The 20832-nt window shown below is 42.2% G+C and overlaps 1 protein-coding gene across 4 annotated transcripts in view; it reads right to left on the bottom strand.

Moving 5' to 3' along the window:
* Positions 1 to 1089: 1089 nt before the first annotated feature.
* The window catches only part of Dnaaf11 (dynein axonemal assembly factor 11), a 126901-nt gene continuing 107158 nt past the window's right edge, over positions 1090 to 20832 (bottom strand). For all 4 annotated transcript variants that reach the window (XM_045144176.1, XM_045144177.1, XM_004656330.2 and 1 more), the window contains 2 exons: positions 12655 to 12740; positions 1090 to 1451 (listed from right to left, as the gene is read on the bottom strand). In XM_045144176.1, coding sequence (XP_045000111.1) covers positions 1274 to 1451; positions 12655 to 12740 — 264 coding nt within the window. In that variant the 3' untranslated portion in view covers positions 1090 to 1273. The remainder of the gene's footprint in view (positions 1452 to 12654; positions 12741 to 20832) is intronic.

The raw sequence follows: 20832 nt of genomic DNA, 5'->3' as shown, positions 1-20832 counted from the left end.
AAGTTTGATTTAAATGGCAATAAACCATGACCAGGTCATCCTTCCTACAGTGTGTGTGGAATAATTAATTCATAGTTTTCTGAATAAAGAGACAGAAGTAAAAATATTTTGAAATATAAGGGAGGTAAAATGGCTAAGAAGATGATGAAGAGAGGAACAAGGGAAAAGGAACCTAAAAAATCGGGGGGGGGGGATTGCAGAGGAGGAGAGGAGAAAGAGAGATGAAGTGCCCTGAGTGGTTGAGTGACATGATATTTCTTGAGGAAAATTAGGCAAATGAGTATAGTTCCCCAGCTACAGATGATATCACTGAGGCTCAAGGAATGTGAAGACCTACATTTGGATTCCATCTGAGGTCTACATGAGCCCTCAGATGGAATCCAAATATAGAGTATCCAATGTTACAGCTCATATCTGACCATTCCATATGAACCCAGAGAAAGCAGACATGTCATGAGAAGAAAGACTGAAACACTGTTTAAAGTCACATTAAACGTTTGAGCTAGATCTGAGATTACAATTTTAACATCTGAGCTTGACCAATTTACTCAGCTCCTTTTACCTGTCACTCAATCTATTGCAAAACAGGCAGCTCTGTGATTTATAATCAACACTACAGGTAATAATTCTGTCATTTTACTGAATATTTTCTTTACCCAGTGGTAATGATTTATATTGATTGCCAACTTAGCAGGACTGTGAGCCACCTATGAAGAATTATCTAGATTAGATTAGCCTCTGTGCATGTGTATAAATGATTATTTTGATTAGCTTAATTGCAGTGGGAATACCCACCATAACTGGGGAGCGCCATTGCATGGGTGGAGTGCTATACTGTGTAAAAAGAAGAGAGTTGGCTGAGCACCAGCATGCGTCCATCCCTGCTTCCTCTCTGTGGACTGAGTGCGACCAGCTGCCTCACACTCCTGCCACCACGCCTTCCCTGCCGTGATGGACTGCGACCTGCAACTGTAAGATGAAATAAACCCTTCCTCCCTTCAACTTGTTTTGCCAGGTATTTGTCCCAGCCATGAGAAAGTAACTGATATATAAACCCTCATTATAAGAAAAATGACAGGTTAGAGCATATTTGAGGAATACACTTTAATTCTAAAATCACTTCATAATATTATTATACAAAGTAGGAGTTGAGACAATAGCAGTGGTGATGATAGTTAACTGTGCGTTGACCCCAGAAGTGATGCATCGTCTCTCTGCACCACACAGCATGGGGCCTTTCAGGTGACAACTAGTGACTACACAACCTGGTGTTTCAAATAAGTGGGGGCACTTCAGGGTTATCATCAAAGTCTGGATCTTCCTCATTGGGTACAATTTTGGGTTGAGAGGCCAGTTTCCTGGGTGTGTGTTTTTTCTCTTGCACTATAGTAGCCACATTAGGACAGGAATGCTTACTGGGATCAACTTCCAGTTTTTCAATTTGCTTGGTCCTACAAAAAAGAAAGACAAAAGGAGATTAACATCCTTTAAAATTAAGCTTTGAATAGATTCAACTCATTAGTCATTTGGTCAGTAAATATTAGCAAGTACTATCCATGTAGCATGGGGAAAATAAATAAGAAGACAGAGATGGCCCCTGGCTTCCAGCTACATGGAGTATTCAGGAAGCAAGATTTTTACCCATGGAGAAATAAAGTACTAAAAAGAACTATAGAGCTGTGCTGACAGAAACAGGTGGAGTGCAGGTCACCTGAGGGACTCTGCTTCCCTCAGAGTTTTGTAGATAACTGAGAGAATACAGCAAGCAAAGCCAGGCAGCCAGGTAAATGGGACACTCATGCTAGGCAAGTCTTACTCCTACTGCAGCTGACCAGGTTTTGTATTTTGGCCAGAGGCTTTTAGACAAGCTCAAGTTCATAATCCTTGCTGATGCGGTTCTATTCTCTCCTGGCGTTCCTGCTTTGTGAGGCTGACCATTCCCTGCTGCGGGGCTCCTTCCATCCTAACAGCCAGCAGTAGTCAGATGAGTCTCCTCACGCTGCACCACTCTGACCCTAACTCTCCTGCCTCCCTCTTTCACTATCTTGGCCTCACCTGCACCACCCAGGCTCTTCCCCTACTATGAAGCCCCTTGACACTGTCTATAGCACTCCCCAATACTTACAATAACTCACTCAAAGACTCTGGTATAAGCACATGCACATCTTCAGGGTCCCTTCCTGCCTGCCACTCCTCCCTCCAAATGGAGACATGGTACTAGGATTCATATCTGAAGCTTCAGAAGTCATCTGAAACTGAAGAAATGGCCACAGGAACTGCAGAGGTGTTACCACCTACAGCTCTGTCCACCAAGCTTATGAGCCTCCTATGAACCTCTTACCTCTACACCCATTGTTATTGGGAGAAACTAAACACCTTAAATTTCTAAGAATTCCACACCTTTTTTCAAACCCTTTTGGCTTTGGTAGATACAGTCTTACAATGTCACCTCTAGAACACACTGTAATCCCAAACTGGTCTTGAACTTTCAATCCCCTGCCTCAGCCCCTGAGGGATGAGATTACAGGTGAATACCACCACATCATGTGGTATTCCATGCCTTGTAATCACATATGACCTAATGCATATTTGGCATGAGATGCCACCTGTGTAAAGAAACACTAGGAAGAGAATGGAGAATAGTGTGCCAGCAACTGCTTGTGGCCAGGACGTGACCTGATGTGAATCCTTAGACAGTTTATAATTATAACCACCATTCTGTATAGCTACTTAGCTGCAAAAGTAATAATTAAGATATGACAGTGATCACTGACATTGACATTGCACCTTCTAGTTTAAAGATATTTTCTATCTAAATGTAGGCAGTTATAGTCTTTAGGATCTAGTTAGCTTTATTATTGAATAAGGTTCTACTTGTGAAAGGACATGATATCCATGTGTTAATTAGTAACTGCCTACGTTCATCTATGCTAATTATGCTGCCATTGACTTTAAGGAAAGCAGCCTATCCCTCTTCTGGTGTGCCTCTGGGGCCATCCAGATCTTAGTAATAAAAATAAGCTGAGCCAATGGACAGTTGTCTGCACCTCACCTGCCTCCAATGTTGTCAAGGATGGACGAGTTGCAGTTGAGGACTGTAATTGCTCATGAGTTTTTGGGGTATGAATAGTAAGGTGCTAAACCTGGGGCAGTGAAAAAGAAAGGGGATTTTCTTGCTTCTGTTTCCTGTTCAGAGGCCCCAAGGATAGATGTCCCTTGCTGGTTTTGCCCACCAACGGACACAGAACCAGAACCTCTGGAGTCTACTAAGCATATGCAGAAGATGCATGGATAGATTTATCATCACGGAAGTAAGGAACATGTGCCAAAAACTGATTATTGAGAGTCAGACACGTTGGAGCTTACATGTTCAACTAAAGCACACAAAGAAAGAGCCAGAGATGTGGCTCACTCAGTAAAGAGCTCACTTTGCAGGCATGAGGACCTGAGCTCAATTCCCAGAACCATTATTTTTAAAGCCCAGTATGGTGGCACATGCTTGTAATCCAATGCTTAGAGGCAAAGAGCCTTGGGCTCTCTGACCAGCATGTGTAGCCTATTTGTGTTCTAGATCAGTGCAAGCCTCTGTCTCAAAAGAAGGAGGGTGGGATCATGACATGCGTGGTGTGCTCCTCAGGAACTACTAAAGTGCAAGAGCCCAAGGCTGTCTGTTCCCAGAGGGCACTTGATAGGCTCTTGATGCTATGCCCAGATCTCTTGACATCTGAGGATGGGTTTAAGCCCCTGAGTTTGCATGTAGGCACAGCTTCAAAAGGCTTCTCAAGTTCAGAGTAAGTAAGGAGTGGCCGATGCCCATTACCCCTCAGGACCTTGAGGAAAACTGCCGTGGTGGAGCAGGGGAGCCTGAATTGGCACCACAAGCTGGGAAGTTCACAGCATCTTCTGGTAATTTAAAACCCTAAACTCATGATCTAGATGAAAGAAGCTACAGACTCATATGTGTTCTGATGCACCCACAAATGCTTCCTGACCAAGCATCTCTCCTCGGCTGCCAAGAAGCTCCTAAAGTATTTCCCAAGTCAGTGGATTTGAGGCAGGTTCACTATGAACTGCATACCAGCTTGTGTGAACCCAGTGAGGCTGAAAACACACACACACACACATACACACACACACACACACACACACACTGAATTAACTTATTATTTAGTGAAAGGCAGAAAGAGACATGACTAGACTCATTGGAAACTGATGTCTCAGAATTTAAAAAACTGCCTAGGATCAGATGACTACCATTGCTGAAGAACCTGAGGAAGTCTTTGTGGGTTTGATACTGTGAGAAAAGTCTTGGCAGAAGTGTTTATGAATACCCCATCTGGAGAGAGACTGGAACAGTCTGGCCTATTAGATCAGTTTCCCCTTATCTCAATGTACTGTATTCCCAGAATATCTCTCTATTAGTTTTGTCAACAACACGGTAAGAAAATGTAGGATTGCTGGGCGTGGTGGTGCATGCCTTTAATCTCAGCACTCGGAGACAGAGGTAGGAGCATCTCCATGAGTTTGAAGCCACCCCTAAATTACATAGTGAATTCCAGGTCAGCCTGAGCTAGACTGAGACTAAAGGAGAGAAAGGAAATCTAGAACAGATTGTCTGAAGGCTAACCAGTAAACTGTCCTGCATGCAGCAGCTCATAGAAAACTCAGAATCAGGAAAAATGGAACTTTCTATGAAAGCAGGTGCACCAGTGAGAAAAGAAGCCGAAACACAACAACAAAAAATTCATACAAGCCAGGCATGGTGGCACATGCCAGCACTTGGGCGGCAGAGGTAGGAGGATTGCCGTGAGCTTACATGTTCACAAGCTTACAAGCCCACCCTGAGACTCCGTAGTGAATTCCAGGTCAGCCTGGGCTAGAGTGAAACCCTACCTTGAAAAACCAAAGGAAAAAGAGAAAAAAATATTCATAAAAATCACTTTGGCTATTTGAAAACAAGAGCATGGAATGCACAATTACATCTGCAACATCTAAGCTGTTTTAGACTTAATAGTAATATGAAAAGCCTTGTCTTTGGAATTGGTATGAAACCAAAATGTCTGTATTCACTCCCAGTGTTAATTACTTCTGTGTTACTACGGCCAAAATACTTGGCAGAGAAGCTTAAGGTAGGAAAGATTTATCTCGCCTCATGGTTTCAGTCTACCATGGAAAAGGGTGGAATTATAGTTCAGTTCATGGTGGCAGGAACAGGTAGCAGATGCTATCTACATCACAGCAGACCAAGAAGCAGAGACATTGTGATACAGATCAAGGACTTGTTACAATGTTCAAAGGCATACTTACAGTGTCTTAGTTCTTTGAGCTAAGACCCACTTTCTAAAGGTTTCATAGCCTCCAGCTGGGGACCAAGTATTCAAAATGTGAACCTATGGGGACCATTTCAAATCTGAAGCATGACATTCCACTCCTGGCCCCCATGTCTCATGGTTATCTCATAATGTAAAAATGCATTTAGCTGAAAGGGCTCTGTGGGCTTGTCTTGCAGAACTCTGAAAAATGTTTCTGCACATGGCCCTATGCACAACTGTGCTCTTATAAAAAGCAAGTGTTTGTGTGGGCAGTTGAAGCCTGTGGTTGGTGGAGTATCACCAATTCCTGAAATGTACTCAACACGCAGTTCCCATTGTGCCAATGAAAATCCTTGGTTTCTTTTAATTGTAATAACCTTGTTTAATAACTTTGGCCTCTTTGTAATTTAAAATGCACTTCCTTTTTGTCCATAACTTTTCACTGTACGTCTTTTTTTGCTCCTTATTCTCACTCTAAACCTGGTTAAAAGCAGACAGTGATAACCATGCCACAGTTAAAATGCTATGTTTTATTAAAATATCCACTGCCAAATTAATTAGTTTATTGCCTTTGAATTCAGTCTTACTCAAATTATTAAACTACATACAAAATATATATCAATTATTTACAAGAATGTAGTAAGAACAGTCTCTAGTCCAATTCCAAGTGTAGTCCTTGTTCCCACCTAAAACTTTATGAACAGTCCTTACTGTCCACATTTCTATTTGCATTATGGTTTTCTGAATTCCCAGTAGAATCACCCATTATGTTCTTCTGACAAAATTCTAGGACATCCATAGTCCACATCTCCAAGCTCTTCTATTTTTTTTTCTACAAACCAGTTCCAAAGGTTTATGCACCACACAATCAGACTGAGTTGCCACCATAACCCCACCCCTTACAGCAGGTTTCTGAATTATTTACTTTTGAATTTCTGTGACCAAAATACTTGACAGAAACAATTTAACATAGAAAAGATTTATTTTGGCTAATGGTTTAAGTTCATCATGATGGGAAAGACACAGTGAAACTTCTCAGTTCATGGTAACTGAAATAGTGACAGAGGGTTATCATACCATGAAGAACCAGGAAAAAGAAAGAACATGGAATAAACAAAGGGCCAGTTATACCCGTCAAAGCCCTCTCCCTATGGACATACTTCTACCAACTAGACCTCAAATAACACCATCACCTGAGGAGCAAGCACCAGAAATAGGAGCTCATGGGGACATTTCAGATTCAAGCAAGACTGTCCTCTATTCAATATTATACTGGAACACTTCCTTCTGCAATAAGGCATGAAATAAGGTTTGTGAATAAAGTAGCCACTCTTTGCAGACATACATAATCTTAAATAACTCACAATTACATAATAATAGAGATTAATATGGTTGTGGGGTAAAACTTGAAATAAGGTGTTAATGCATGCACAACATTGTGACTCAAATAGATGACACAGAAGTGTATAATTAAAAATAATTAAATAGGCTGGGCACGATGGTATACACCTTTAATCCCAGCACTTGGGAGGCAGAGGTAAAGAGGGTCACTTTGAGTCTGAGGCCACCCTGAGCATGCATAGTGAATTCCATGTCAGTGTGGGCTACAGTGAGACCCTATTTTGGAAAGCCAATAAATAAATAAATAAAATTAAACATAGGTAGATGGTTATCTTAATGTTGTATATGCTAAAATAAAAAGTGAAGCTTTAAGTCTGTATACTAGCAACAGACAATAAAAATATATATTTATAATAGCATCTAAATTAATCCTGTACCTGAGATTTTAAAAAACAAGGTCTTGGGGAGATGGCTCATTGGGTGAAGTGCTTTTTACACAAACATGAGGCCCCAAATCTGGCTCTGTAGCACCATGTAAAAGTGCCAGGGATGGCATCTGCTTGTAGCCCCAGAACCGGTAGGTGGTCCAGGGGAGTTGGAGAGCTTTAGGTTTAGCACTGACCCTTTCTCAAAAGAGTATGGTGGGAAGTGACAGAGGGAGTCCCTGGAATCAACTTCTAGCCTCTACATGCACATGCATACACATGTACCCACATATACGTTTTCAATCACACAAATACAAACACATATATGCACATGCACAACATACACAGACATATACACAAACACACAAATGTGTGCATGCATACCAAAACTAATTAATGAAACATGGGCACATTTATCTAAAATGTTCAAAATTGTGTGTGTGTGTTTGTATGTGTTTGAAAGCAAGAAAGAGAATGAACATGTTTGGTACCATCTGAATGAGGTTCATCTACCTGTTTCATATGCTGATTGGAGGGAGTTGATGGCCTCCTTAAGAGCTGGGGCCTTCAGACAGGGTCCAAGGTCACTGGTGAGTACTGCCCTCAGAATGCACTGCTGGCTGTCTCTCATCGAGTGCAAACCATGAGATCTAGTGATTGTAAAAGCCTGAACCTGGCTACTGATTTTCTCCAGGGCTTCCTGTGGTGGGCTGAGATTTTTCCTCATACATGTACTTCAACTCTGAAGTCACACACCTGGGAGGATTTGACCAGAACTGAGCTGACACCAGCATATGCTATCGGACTTCCAAAACTGTGAACCAAATAAAGCTTTTTTTGTTTATAAAATTAGCTTCGCTCTGGATTTTCATTGTTTAATGCAAACTGGACTGATGCACTTTGTGTGTGAAACCTGATGAGTGGATTCTAAAATGAGCATGGAAGAGCAAAGGGCAGGACAAGCCAATCTCCTCTAAAAAGGACTTGTAAAACTATGGAAATCAGGGAAGGGGAACAGAATAGAATCCAGAAACAGAACATAGACCTGCACATAAGGATGACTGACACAGGGACCTTGAGGCCCAAATTATTTATTTATTTATTTATTTGAGAGTGACAGACACAGAGAGAAAGACAGATAGAGGGAGAGAGAGAGAATGGGCATGCCAGGGCTTCCAGCCTCTGCAAACGAACTCCAGACATGTGCGCCCCCTTGTGCATCTGGCTAATGTGGGACCTGGGGAACCGAGCCTCGAACCAGGGTCCTTAGGCTTCACAGGCAAGCACTTAACTGCTAAGCCATATCTCCAGACTGATGCCCAAATTTTTAATGAGAAACACTAGGCCAGGGAGCTAGGCATACTGGAAAAATTAAGTGCTCACGAAAAGCAAAACTACAGACCCTTGTAACATAAAGGTAGGATAGGTGTCCTAAAATAAGGCAAAGAAACCACAAAACCATTATCATTTTATTTTGAAATCAATAACTCCAGTTCTCTGAAAGACTATGAGTAAGAATGCTAGCCCGGGGTTCCACAGTCTTGACTCTGCTCTCATCAATTGTGGGATCTTGGGCAAATTTAACTTCTCTGCACCTGAGTAAGTGAAAAATAAGCATATTTACCTTGCAGCACTACTTTGAAGATGAATGCATGGTGCTCTGGCAGGGCCAGGTCTCAACAAATACCTTCTCTGCAATGCTGTGCATTTCCCTTTATGCTATAGGGTCATGGACTGCAGTAGTTTACAGGTCTTTCTCCAGTCCAGATGGACAAAACCTATTTCCAGTCCTCTCTCCAGCCCCTCTGTTTCCCCATCCATATCACTCTAGTTAGGAGAGAGACAGGACCTCTTCCAGCGCTCCAAGTCCTGTTGTGTCTACATCCTTCTTCCCTGCAGACAAATGACCTGCCAAATCTCAGACCCATATGCTTCTGTAACAGGTCACTGTTTGGTTAATGCAGCTCGGCCACAGGCAGAATGCACAGAACAGAAATAGTGTACACAGGAAGTGTGTCAGTGATCAAGAAGCTCCATGACCTTCTCATAGATAGCTATGTAGGGCTGCGAGGGAAACATTTCTCAGAAATGAAGCGTTTCACTATGATGCCTCAAATCCTACACTGTAATCACAGCAGCTATCTTCTTCCTGGGATCTGAATGTTGGCTCCAAACTACAATGATCTGGCCTCCCATCCTGGGAATCCCTCAGAAATCAGATTCTTTCCATGGGTTGAGGGTGTAGAGGGTTAATGCTGGTGGAATAGTCACACAAGTAATGATACCCCGGAGACTTTTATCTGCAGTGGAAATTGATTATGTTGGGATATAAAAATACATTTCCAAGGTTACAAATAGAAAATCAGTTTTCAATAGGAATTCAATGCAATACCTGTTGCTCAAATAAATCCTATGCTTAAAAAACTCCATAAAATTTCAACAGTTGTCTTTGACCATACAGATACCTAGTTGCTTTATTATGCAAAATGTAAATATAGTTCTTGTTCAGGTATTTTTATGATAATTCTAGTTTATATATTTGTATCAAACAGAGTTTGCCTCAGTCCAAAATAGATATCACCATCTGGAAGGTAAAAGTCCTGAAATGATGAGAAACAGGATAGCTAAACAAGCTGAGCTCTAATTCTAGAGAATTGAGAGCCTGGTGCAAAATACTGCCAGGGCTGTCATGTTTAAAGGAGATTGGTTGGGCCTGAAAGTTTCCAGGAGGCACAGTGGATCACAGGAAACAGAAAGACACAAAGCAAGATCTCTAACATTGTGAGTATTGATAATGAGTGAATATGGAGGGAGGGTGAGGTGGTTTGATTCAGTGACCCCCACAAACTTAGGTGTTCAGAATGCTAGGTCCTCAGCTGATGGCAATTTGAAAATTAAAGCATCCTGGAAGCAATGAGTTATTGGGGTGGGCTTATGGATATTACAACTAGCTTCCACTTTCCAGGGTTTGGCACACTCTCTTATTGCTTTTGTCCTCTGATGTTGGCCAGGAGGAAATGTCCACCCTCTGCTCATGCCTTCTTTTCTCCCCTGCCATCACGGAGCTTCCCTCTCGAGTCTGTACGCCAAAGTACACCTTTTTTTTCCCACAAGCTGCTCTTGGTTGGGTGATTTCTGCCAGCAATGCAAACCTGACTGCAACAGTAAAGTTGGTACCGAGGAGTGGTATCACTGATGTTTGAAACCTGACTGTGGCTTTTGCCTTTTGGAGCTGATTTTCAAGAGAAATGTGGATGAATTTGAAACCTTGGCCTAAGAGATGACTTGCAGTGCTGTAAAGACAGCTTTATGGACTATTCTGGTCAGAGTTGAAAGACCTGAATACAGTAAGAACTATGGACTGTGAGGTTTGGCTGGTGAGGGTGAGAAAGAGCTTTGTCTGGACTGGGATAGAAGCAGGTTGTGTAACAGGCTTGCTGTTATGCCCATGTCATTAGAACTTGTGCAGGGTTGCATTGCACAGAAATAGACTGATATGTGCAAAGGATATAACACAGGAATGAAATCTTTGGCTTGAAATGTCTACCTGTTTAGCTACAATTGTTTAACAGACTACAACCATTGAGATTGGGCCAGCTGAACTGCACTGGGACAACAGAAAGAATGCAGACTCTTTGGAAGGGGCCTGGAGTATCTAGGAGTATCCTGTTCTTCAAAGTCTGATTTACTCCCTCCTGAATTAAAAAAATGGTACACAACCTGGTATTGTGGAGTGTGAGAAATGCAGGAAAGAGAGTCATTGAATTTGCAACACAGGCTTGTGTTTTGGAAATGGCCACGGGCAGTGTGTAGCAAGCAGGTTTGCTGGAATGCCTGCATGGAGACCCAATAGAAATGTGAGGATGGACCATGGGTCACAGTGAAGACCCAGTGGAGTTGCTGGGACCACAAGATGGCTGCCAAGAACTGCCTGCCCCAGATGAAGTTTCCAGGACTGTGAGTAGCCTAGATGAAGGGGTAGAATTGGAACTCCAGAGACTTGTTTCTGGTTAGAATTATCAGACTTGAAGACTTGTCACTGACTAGAATTGTTGGACTTGGAGCTACAGAATCAGATGTTTGGCCTTGTTGTTTTAAAACAATTTCATACTGGTTGAATATTTCTTTTCTATACCCAATGCTATCTTCTGCAGTGTGAATGTTTATTCAGTACCATTATGGGTTTGGGTTTTTTTTTTTTTTTTTTTTTTTGGTATTATGGCTCAGTTAAAAGACCTTGGGGATGTTTGAACATCATTGGGATTACCAAAAAAAAAAAAAAAAAAACAACCAAACAAACAAAAAAACAACTATGGGAATGCAGTGCATTTTACATCATGGATGGTTATCAGCTTATGGGGGCCAGGGGTGGAATGTTGTGGTTTGATTCAGGTGTCTCCCATAAACTTAGGTGTTCTGAATGCTATGTTCCCAGCTGGTAGAGATTAAGAAATTAATGCCTAGGGCAGTGCAGTGTTAGAAGCAGGCTTATGGGTATTATAGTTAAGTTCCCCTTGCCAGTGTTTGGCACACTCTCCTGTTGTTGTTGTCTATCTGATGTTGGTGAGGAGGTAATGTCCACCTTCTGCTCATGCCATCATTGTCTCCTTTCATCATGGAACTTCCTCTTGAGTCTATAAGCCCAAATAAGCCCCTTTTTTTCCCACAAGTTGCTCTTGGACAGGTGATTTCTGCCAGCAGAGCCAACCTGACTGTCACAGAGGGTCCTACTGGGAAATGACATACATACATACATAATACACGTGTGTGTGTGTGTGTGTATGTGTGTGTATGTGCATGCATGCATGCATCATACATATTTTGTTTGTATGTGTATGTGTTATGAATGCATGTATGTGTGTGTGTCGCCAGAAATTGATTTCTGATATCTGATTTGATTGTTCTTTGCTTCATTTACTGAGGTAGTATCTCTCATTTGAACCCAGAGTTTGCTGAATTACAGACATGTGCACTACTAACCAGCTTGCCCCAGGAAGCCCTTATCTATGACTCCTTGGTGCCGGGATTACAGGCTTCTACACTCACTTGACATTAACTTGTGTGCAGGGGGTCTGAACTGTCCTCACACTTGCACCTACCATTGCTGTAGGTGCACTGGAATTACAAACATGTGCATTACGTGTATCTAGTTTTATATCAGTCCTATGGATATGAACTCCAGTTGTCAGGCTTGTGCAGAAAACATTTTGAAGCACTAATCATCTTCCCAGCACCATCCCTAGACACTGTGTTTTGTTTTTAGGGAGTAAGAGTCTAAGAATTTGCGAACATATATGAATATACATGGTGTAAGTATTTGTCAACTTCATAAGTTTTTTATATATTACTTATTTGAAAGAAAGAGACAAAGAATGGGCAAACCAGGGCCTCTAGCCACTTCAAACTATCACCAAATGCACACACCACCTTGTACATCTGGTTTACATGGGTTCTGGGAAGTCAAACCTCTCCAGCTCCAAACTTTAAATAATGACCTCATCTTGAAGCTTCTTTTCCACCAGTGGGTAACAAGAGGGCAATACAATAAAGTCAAAGGCAGTCTGGGGGCATGGTACCTTTTATTTGTTTGGTCTTTGCTGCAGTCCAAGGTGGTTTTCACAGACTTGGATTTTTGTCGACCTCCAGTGATAACTTCTTCTACCTAAAATAAAATCATAACATGTATCAAGTAGTGTGTTACTCCCTGAGATACTTGTTAAAAATTTTTATGCATTTATTTGAGAGAGAGAAAGAGGTAGAGAGAGAGAGTGGGAGAAAGAAAGAGAATGGGCATGGCCTCCAGCCACTGCAGACGAACTCCAGATGCATGTGCCTCCTTGTGTATCTGGCTTACGTGGGTCCTGGAGAATTGAACCGAGATCCTTTGGCTTGGCAGGCAAATGCCTTAACCACTAAGCCATCTCTCCAGCCCCCTGATGTAATTTTAAAAGTAAATATCATAGGTATATGTGTAATTTGTTAAGACAGTTTCTCAAACAGCTTAATTTTTCTCTCTGCGTTTTCCACGAAAGAGTCCCAATTTAAGCCACTATACACTGTCAGTTCACAAAAGTCTTGAAAATCCTCCAGCCATCCAATGATTACCCAAGCCAAGCACAGGGATTTTGTGAATTAATTTATTCAACAAATCTATTTTATCTGAGAGTGAACAACGTGCCAGCCACTTTATGGAACGGTGCCGGTGGGACAGGACACTGTGTGGCGCTCCACAGGGCCGTGCAGCAACAAAACGCCCACTACGGCTTCAGCCCTGTCCTCCCGTCTTGACCTGGCTCCGAGGATATTATGAGGGAATCAGTGCGCGACCTCAAAGATACCATCTGCATTGCCATCATTTCTGCTCACTAAATAAATTCAGTGTTAAACACGTTGAGGACTCAACAAATAAAGCTGATGGATTCTATTCAACAAAGAATATTCAGACCCAACTGTGCCTCAAGAAACGCATAAGCCACGACGGTGTGCAGGAAGAAGAAACCAGATCCCAGCTATGCAAAAAGCCTAATCTTACCAGGGTTATTCGTGTTGCATGCTTTTCTTACCACGCCCACACACTTCCCAGCAGCATTCCTGCGAGGCAAGGATTGCTTGTGGGAAATGGGAATTTTAATACTGTGTTTGTGTTGTCTGGGTGCAGTGACCAAGACAGGGATGTCTGTCCATCCTGTTCAAGTCCTGGGAGGGGCATCCTTCCTCTCACCATCTGCACTTCTGCAGGAGGATGGTTCATTCCTAGACACACATGCCCAGCAGCCAGGGTCACTGTTCTAAAAGGTGAGAGCCGCCTTTTCTGTCCTTCCTGAGATTTGGTGTATTGTACAGTTGGCATCCGAGGCCATGAAATAGGCTAAGGGAAAGGCTTCAGCTTGGCCTTTAAGGGTCTTCAGCCACTGGCTACATCTGGCTCAGACAAGCACATGACAAGAGGGGACTTGGTGGCCCTGCTTTAGTCTCCACTCCAAGTTTATTCACACTGTACATGTAACCAAATTAAGACAATTTTTTTTCTGTCGGCTACGAATTTTGTTTGTGTTCCACTGGACTCCAGAAAGTATAGCCCTTGTTTATTACATGGATGCTTCTGTGAGTGGATGGTGGATGAACAACGAGGAAAGAATCCTGGCTTCAGAAATGAAATGTGGAACTTGGGGTGCACTCTAGTGCTTCCCTCCACAGTGAACTTATGCACATGATGGCACGAAAAGCAAACATTGCCATAGTGCGGCTTGTAACTTGTATTGTGTGTTACAGCGATGTCACATCTGCATGCACATGGGACGTCCCTCGGCTCCCTTCTCAGCACGCAGTGAACTAACGCGTTCGCCTCCCATGCAAAAGGCCAGCAGGTGCCAAAAGGAAGATGGACTCCAGCTCCACCTTCCGGTTCAGGCTTTGAGCACCAGACTAGGGAGATTATCCCTGTAATTCACAAATAGTTAGTGAGATGGCCAGATTTTTCAGACATCCTAGAAGCAAAAAGCAAAGAATGCTACAAAATCATTAAATTCCAAGACTGGAAGAGTTTACTGGAAGTCCTTTAGAAGCGGTACCCATAATATGGCAAACCAACGGCTTTAGGAGAATGCAGTGGGAAAAGGAGGGACTCAGGCCTCTGCAGTGCTCGCTGCAGGAGTGGGGATGGCGGCTCATTAGGTGCAGCAGGTGGCGCCTTAACACACGGGGCTTGAGGATCTCATTTGCTATTTTAAAATACATTCACTAAGCCACACGTGGTGGTGTACGCCTGTAGTCCCAGCACTCAGGAGGCAGAGGTAGGAGGACTGCCATGAGTTTGAGGCCACCCTGAGACTACATAGCGAATTCCAGGACAGCCTGTGCTACAGTGAGACCCTACCTCAAAAAGAAAAAGAAAAAAAAATTCACCATTTTAGTTTTATTGTTAGCCTTTAATTATTGTGGTGATTTGATTCAGGTGTCCCCTGTAAACTTGGTTGTTCTAGAAGCTAAGTTCCCCCAGCTGATGGCAATTGGAAATTAGCATGTCCTGGGAACAGTGTATTGCTGGGGGCGGGCTTATGGGTGTTATAGCCAGTTTCCCCAGGCCAGTATTTGGCACACCCTCCTGTCCCTGTTGTCCACCTTGTGTGGGTCAGGGGGTGATGTCCACCCTCTGCCCATGCCATCGTTTTCCCCTGCCATCATGGAGCTTCCCCTCAAGCCTGTAAGCCAAAATAAACCTCTTTTTCCCGCAAGCTGCTTTTGGTTGGGTGATTTCTACCAGCAAACCTAACTGCAACAATTATTTACTAGTCAATGATTTAAAAAAAAAAAATTAAGAGAGAGGGAGAGAGAGGTAGAGAGAGACACTTGGCATGCCGGGGTCTCCACCCACGGCAGTCAAACTCCAGACGCATGCACACCCTTGTGTGCACGTGTAATATCGCCCATGCTTCACCTTGTGCATCTTATGTGAATTATGTGCATCTTATGCTTTACCTTGTGGCTTATGTGAATTAGGGAGTCGCACATGGCTCCTCAGGCTTTGCAGGAAAGTACCTTAACTGCTAAGCCATCTCTCTAGCCCAACCAATGACTTTTTGAATGTTCACATAGTATGGTATATGAATGCTCACACTACTTTAATATGCAAACAAGTAGCTTTCTTCCATTTTTTTTTAAACGAGTGGGATGGATACAGGTATTTCCTCATATCCAGACCTATCCTTAAGAAACTTGAAAAACTATTCAGTTGCCAATGATTCCATTTGTCAGTTATGAAACCAAATTAATGCCATTTTGAAGGGAAAATAAAAACAGTATTAAGAAAAAAGGCTACATTTTTTGGGAGGAGACAGAGGGTAGTGGGATTGCCTCAGGCGCAAGACGTGTGTGAGCGCAGCCGCACGGTCCAGCAAAGGCGCGCAGTTCTGCTGCACGCTAACATCCCCAGCGGCTCCTCAGTTCCTGATCAAAGGTGCTGTGCTACTCACAGCTCAGCCTCTACAATGTGATCAGTTCAACCAAGAAAGTGAAGTCATAACTTTATTTCATTTCAATTAATTTTCATTTCTGTTTACTGAGCCACAGAGGAAGCACAGCCAGAGCTAGACTCAAACCGATATGTTGTGGTTTGATATACAATGTCTCCCAGACAGGCTCAGGTGTTGGGGGCCTATCCAGATGGTAGTGATATTTTGGGAGTTTCTGGAAACTTTTTAAAAAAAAAATTAAAAAATATTTGGGGCTGGAGGGATGGCTTAGCAGTTATGGTGCTTGCCTATGAAGCTTAAGGAGCCATGTTCGATTTCTCTCCAGATCCCACGTAAGAAAGATGCACAAAGGTGATACAAGTGTAAGGTTGTATATACGTACTAGGTGTACAAGCATCTGGAGTGTGATTGCAATGGCTGAGGCCCTGGTGCACCAATCCCCCCCACTCTCACTACCTCTAAAAAAAATAATTAAATAAATAAATAAATAAAACCTTTTAGTCATTTATTTGAGAAAGAGAGACAGATAATGGGTGTGCCAGGGCCTCTTGCCACTGCCAACAAACTCCAGACACATGTGCTACCTTGTGCATCTGGCTTACATAGGTACTGGGGAATCAAACCTGAGTCCATCAGCTTCATAGGCAAGTGCCTTAGCCCTCTCAAACTTTTGAAGGTAGGACCTAGATAAAGGAAGTAGGTCACTGGTGACAGGTCCTTGGGGATCTTGCCTTGGCCTCTTCCTGTCATTGAACTCCTCCTACTCCTGGCTACCCTGAGTTGAACAACCTCTACTCCATCACACCTTCCATGCCATGGAGAGTTGAAACCACAAGACAAGATGAATTGTTCCCTTAGTTTGTTCTGTCAGATATTTGGGCACAATAGTGAAAAGTCTATCACAGTATATATGATGGTACTGGAATTAGCTGCCTGGGTTCTTCTTCATGTCCAAAGAATGTCATTAATTCCAGTTACCCCTAATTCAACTGTGGTCTTGGACTACACTCTATGTGTTCCTTGGTATGTCCAGGACCTAAAACACCTATGTGAGTGTGAAAACCAGGGAGCCCAGGATCCAATCTCTCTGCTCAGTGCGGGCTCCAAAGGACATTTTTCTTGGCCAGATCTCAACAACTCTTTTTTTTTTTTTTAATTTATTTATTGGAGAGCGACAGATGCAGAGAGAAAGACAGATAGAGGGAGAGAGAGAGAGTGAGCACACCAGGGCTTCCAGCCTCTGCAAACGAACTCCAGACGCGTGTGCCCCCTTGTGCATCTGGCTAACGTGGGACCTGGAGAACCGAGCCTCGAACCGGGGTCCTTAGGCTTCACAGGCAAGCGCTTAACCGCTAAGCCATCTCTCCAGCCCTCAACAACTCTTAAGGCCACAAAGCTTTATAAGGGTTATTCAGGCCTCTGTTGGGTCAGCATCACTGCTTAGCTTCTGTTCCCCACTCCTGTTGACCCTTGTGTACTACTCCAAGATAGTCTGCCTATGCGTCTCCAGGTTAGAATCTGCTTCCTGGGATATAGTGGTTCCTTAGTACCATTTCTATTTTTTACCATTTCAATGAGTTCAAATGTGGTCAGTGTGAGCTAAAATGAATTAAAATATCAGCCTAGGGAGTTTTTGAACTCAAGTACAAGTTTTATTTTACTTCATATTGTAAACACACTAACAAGAACAAGAGCATGTGCATAATTAACGTCTTAAAACACCCATTTCTAACACTGTTATTTGTCATGTATTAAGCACAAAGATTCTCTGTGCTTATGGAAATGCAAATAGAGTAACTAATTTGGAACTTTTCTTCACAGGGAATTTGCTGTGCACTAGAATCTAAACGGGCTTCTTATTTTTAAAAGATATTTTCAGCACAGTTAGTTTCAAAGATCCTTTTAAGTTATAAAGTTACAGAGAATTAAGGACTCTGTGGTGAGAAAAATAGGGACATTGCTATTCATGTTAACACAGATGTTCCTCTTAGCACTGCCACCCCTAATTAAACACAGGTAAAACCCTTCGGGCAGGCTTTACCTTGGACCACAGGCTCTGAGCTCCATGGCTTGGAGATCCTAACATCTGCTTTCCTACGGTCCTTAGGTCCCGGGTAGAGATCTCTGCTCATTAACATCAAGCACTGTCTTCATCTGTACTCAATGTGCTTAGGAATGACTAATGGAAAAGTTATAAGGTCCAAAGTACATTCAATAAATTAGATAATGTGATACTAATAGTTTTCTGAACCCACAGAGAGAAATGTAATCAACTACTTGGAAAATTCAATTGTGGTGCAGGCACAAAGGCACAAGTTAACAACTCAGTATTGCATTATTTTAACTTTCAGAGTCTTGCAGGTAGAAGCTGGGAGCGAGCATGGTGGGCAGTGATTGAGCTCACATTTCCACAGAACACTGAAGGCCTGTTAAAGGCCATTCCTATGGCTGGTTTTTCAGTCTGGGTGTGGGTCTTAATTAGCTTCCAAGGCAGCAGCCTGTGTTCAGATAATCTTGACTTTAATAAAACGTATGTGGCTACATTTCCAACTAAGACTGTGTGAGCTGTGCAGACATAGAGTAGGGGAGGACCTGGAGAGTTGGGAACTCACGCCCGGACCAGCCAGGGCACAAGCAGGCTGGGTATGGGATGGACCTGGGACATGAGGAACTCACTGCAGAAGATGGGTTAACGACCTGGATAGACAGGTGGACAGAGTAGGGTGGACCTTGGGAATTGGGAGATAATTCTATCAAGCCCAGCAGTGGTAGGGCTGGGCTAGGCACTACTGTGCAAAAATACAAGAGAGACTTCATACAGCATAGGCATTGCCAACATATGACTATCTTAACAATAAGTACCTTCCTTAATGCTTACTGATTCTAACCTAAACAAGAATGAGCAATCACTTAGTTTTAGGTTAAGGTGTGTTATTTGTAAACTGAAGTAACTGGATGAAGAAAATAGAATTTAATCAGAGCTATTTAATAAGAATTAAAATATAAAGTAATCATTCTTTCACTTTTTTGGTTTTTTGAGGTAGGGTCTCACTCTAGCCCAGGCTGACTTAGAATTCACTATGTAGTCTCAAGGGGGCCTCAAACTCATGGTGATCCTCCTATCTCTGCCTCCCGAGTGCTAAGATTAAAGGTGTGCACCAACCATGTCCAGCTTTCTTTTACTTTTTCAGCAAATTTAGCCTGACTTCTTAAATAACCATGTATATGACAATCCTAACACACACTTTATCTACACATTTCAATTATTACCTCCATTAAATATGTTCAGTAAAATAACTAATGAACATCTATTTTGTGTTAAGCACAGAACTAAAAGATGACTAGGGAATAACAGATTTAAAAACCTCTGATTATTTCATGAGGGAGAAAGATACATAACCAGCTAAAATACCTAGATTGACTTGTGACTGAGAGACATATGCCCAGTGTTCTAAGAAGTTTACTGTAGGATGTGATATATCATAAGAATTTGAAAGGAAGAATGTGAACTTTCCAGAAGATGGAGGTAGAGGATGTTCTAGGGGGGAGGAAAAAAAAGCATAAGCAATGATAAGAAGGCAAATGTAACATAACCCAGGATGGGGTGTTAGGTAGAAAGCACCTGTGATGAGACCTTTGTGATTTTTTTTTTTTTTTGCTTCAGTCACACAACTGATCTTTTAAACCACTCAAGAGTGGTGTTTAAGCTTGCTTCCCACTCAGATGAAGTATGCAATGTTGACAACAATACCTGTAAATTCCCATAAATTTAGCCTGACTTTTCCAATAATAATATACACAAAATGGGCTGGAGGGATGGCTTAGCAGTTAAGGCACTTGCCGGCAAAGCCAAGGGACCCAGCTTCAATTCTCCAGGACCCACGTTAGCCAGATACACAAGGTGGCACATGCATCTGGAGTTCATTTGCAGTGCCTGGAGGCCCTGGCGCTCGCTTGCTTGCTCACTCGCTCTCTCTCTCTCTGTTAAATAAATAAATAAATAAATAAATAAATAAATAAATAAATAAAAGTAATATACACAAAAGTCACAAAAACTTTGTCTTAGAAATTTCATTTCTTCTCACAGTTCTAACTGTTGCCACCATTAAATTTTCTCAATAAGATATTTATGTTTTTCAGTACTAAAAGTGCTTTCTAATTTCACTTTTATTGTAATACTAAGGATTAAGCACAGTATCTCACATATGCTAGGCAAGTTCTCTACCACTGAACCACATCTCTAGCCCTTCCTAGTTTTGTATTAGATGCTAAAGGATTTGCACTGTGCTTCTCAAACACCCTCTAATGAGAACCGGTAGACAGTAGCCTGTGAGTCTATTATTCCAAGTTATTTCCAACAGATTCTTAGGATCATGCAAGTTTTGAACTTTGTCCTGGCCAATCCCATAGTTTCTAAGCTTTTCTGTTACTTGCTGCTGCTGTTGTTGTTAGAACACTACTTTTGTGCATGTAGACAAATGCTTTAACCCTGAGCTATGGCTCTAAGCTTTGGGCTTTTCTGAATGCATTTCATTCATAGAGCCCATATTTATAGGATGTCTGTAACAGACCAAGAAGTGATCTAGGATCTGGGATGATGTGGTGCTCTAGATGAGTGATAATAATCATCTAATACTCCATTATGTGTGCATACTGTTCTGCAATGGACTGGTTTTGGAATATTTAGGTTATTTCCAATTTTTCATAATTATACCATGGTGTCTAACTATGTACAAAAATTTACATCATATTTGCTGTGGAGAGAGTAAAAAATTACAACTC

This window comes from Jaculus jaculus, chromosome 2 (assembly GCF_020740685.1).
Source record: "Jaculus jaculus isolate mJacJac1 chromosome 2, mJacJac1.mat.Y.cur, whole genome shotgun sequence".
NCBI classification, from domain to species: Eukaryota; Metazoa; Chordata; class Mammalia; order Rodentia; family Dipodidae; genus Jaculus; species Jaculus jaculus.
The sequence above is the reverse complement of the archived record's forward strand: the minus strand, read 5'-3'. Positions and strand labels throughout refer to the sequence as shown.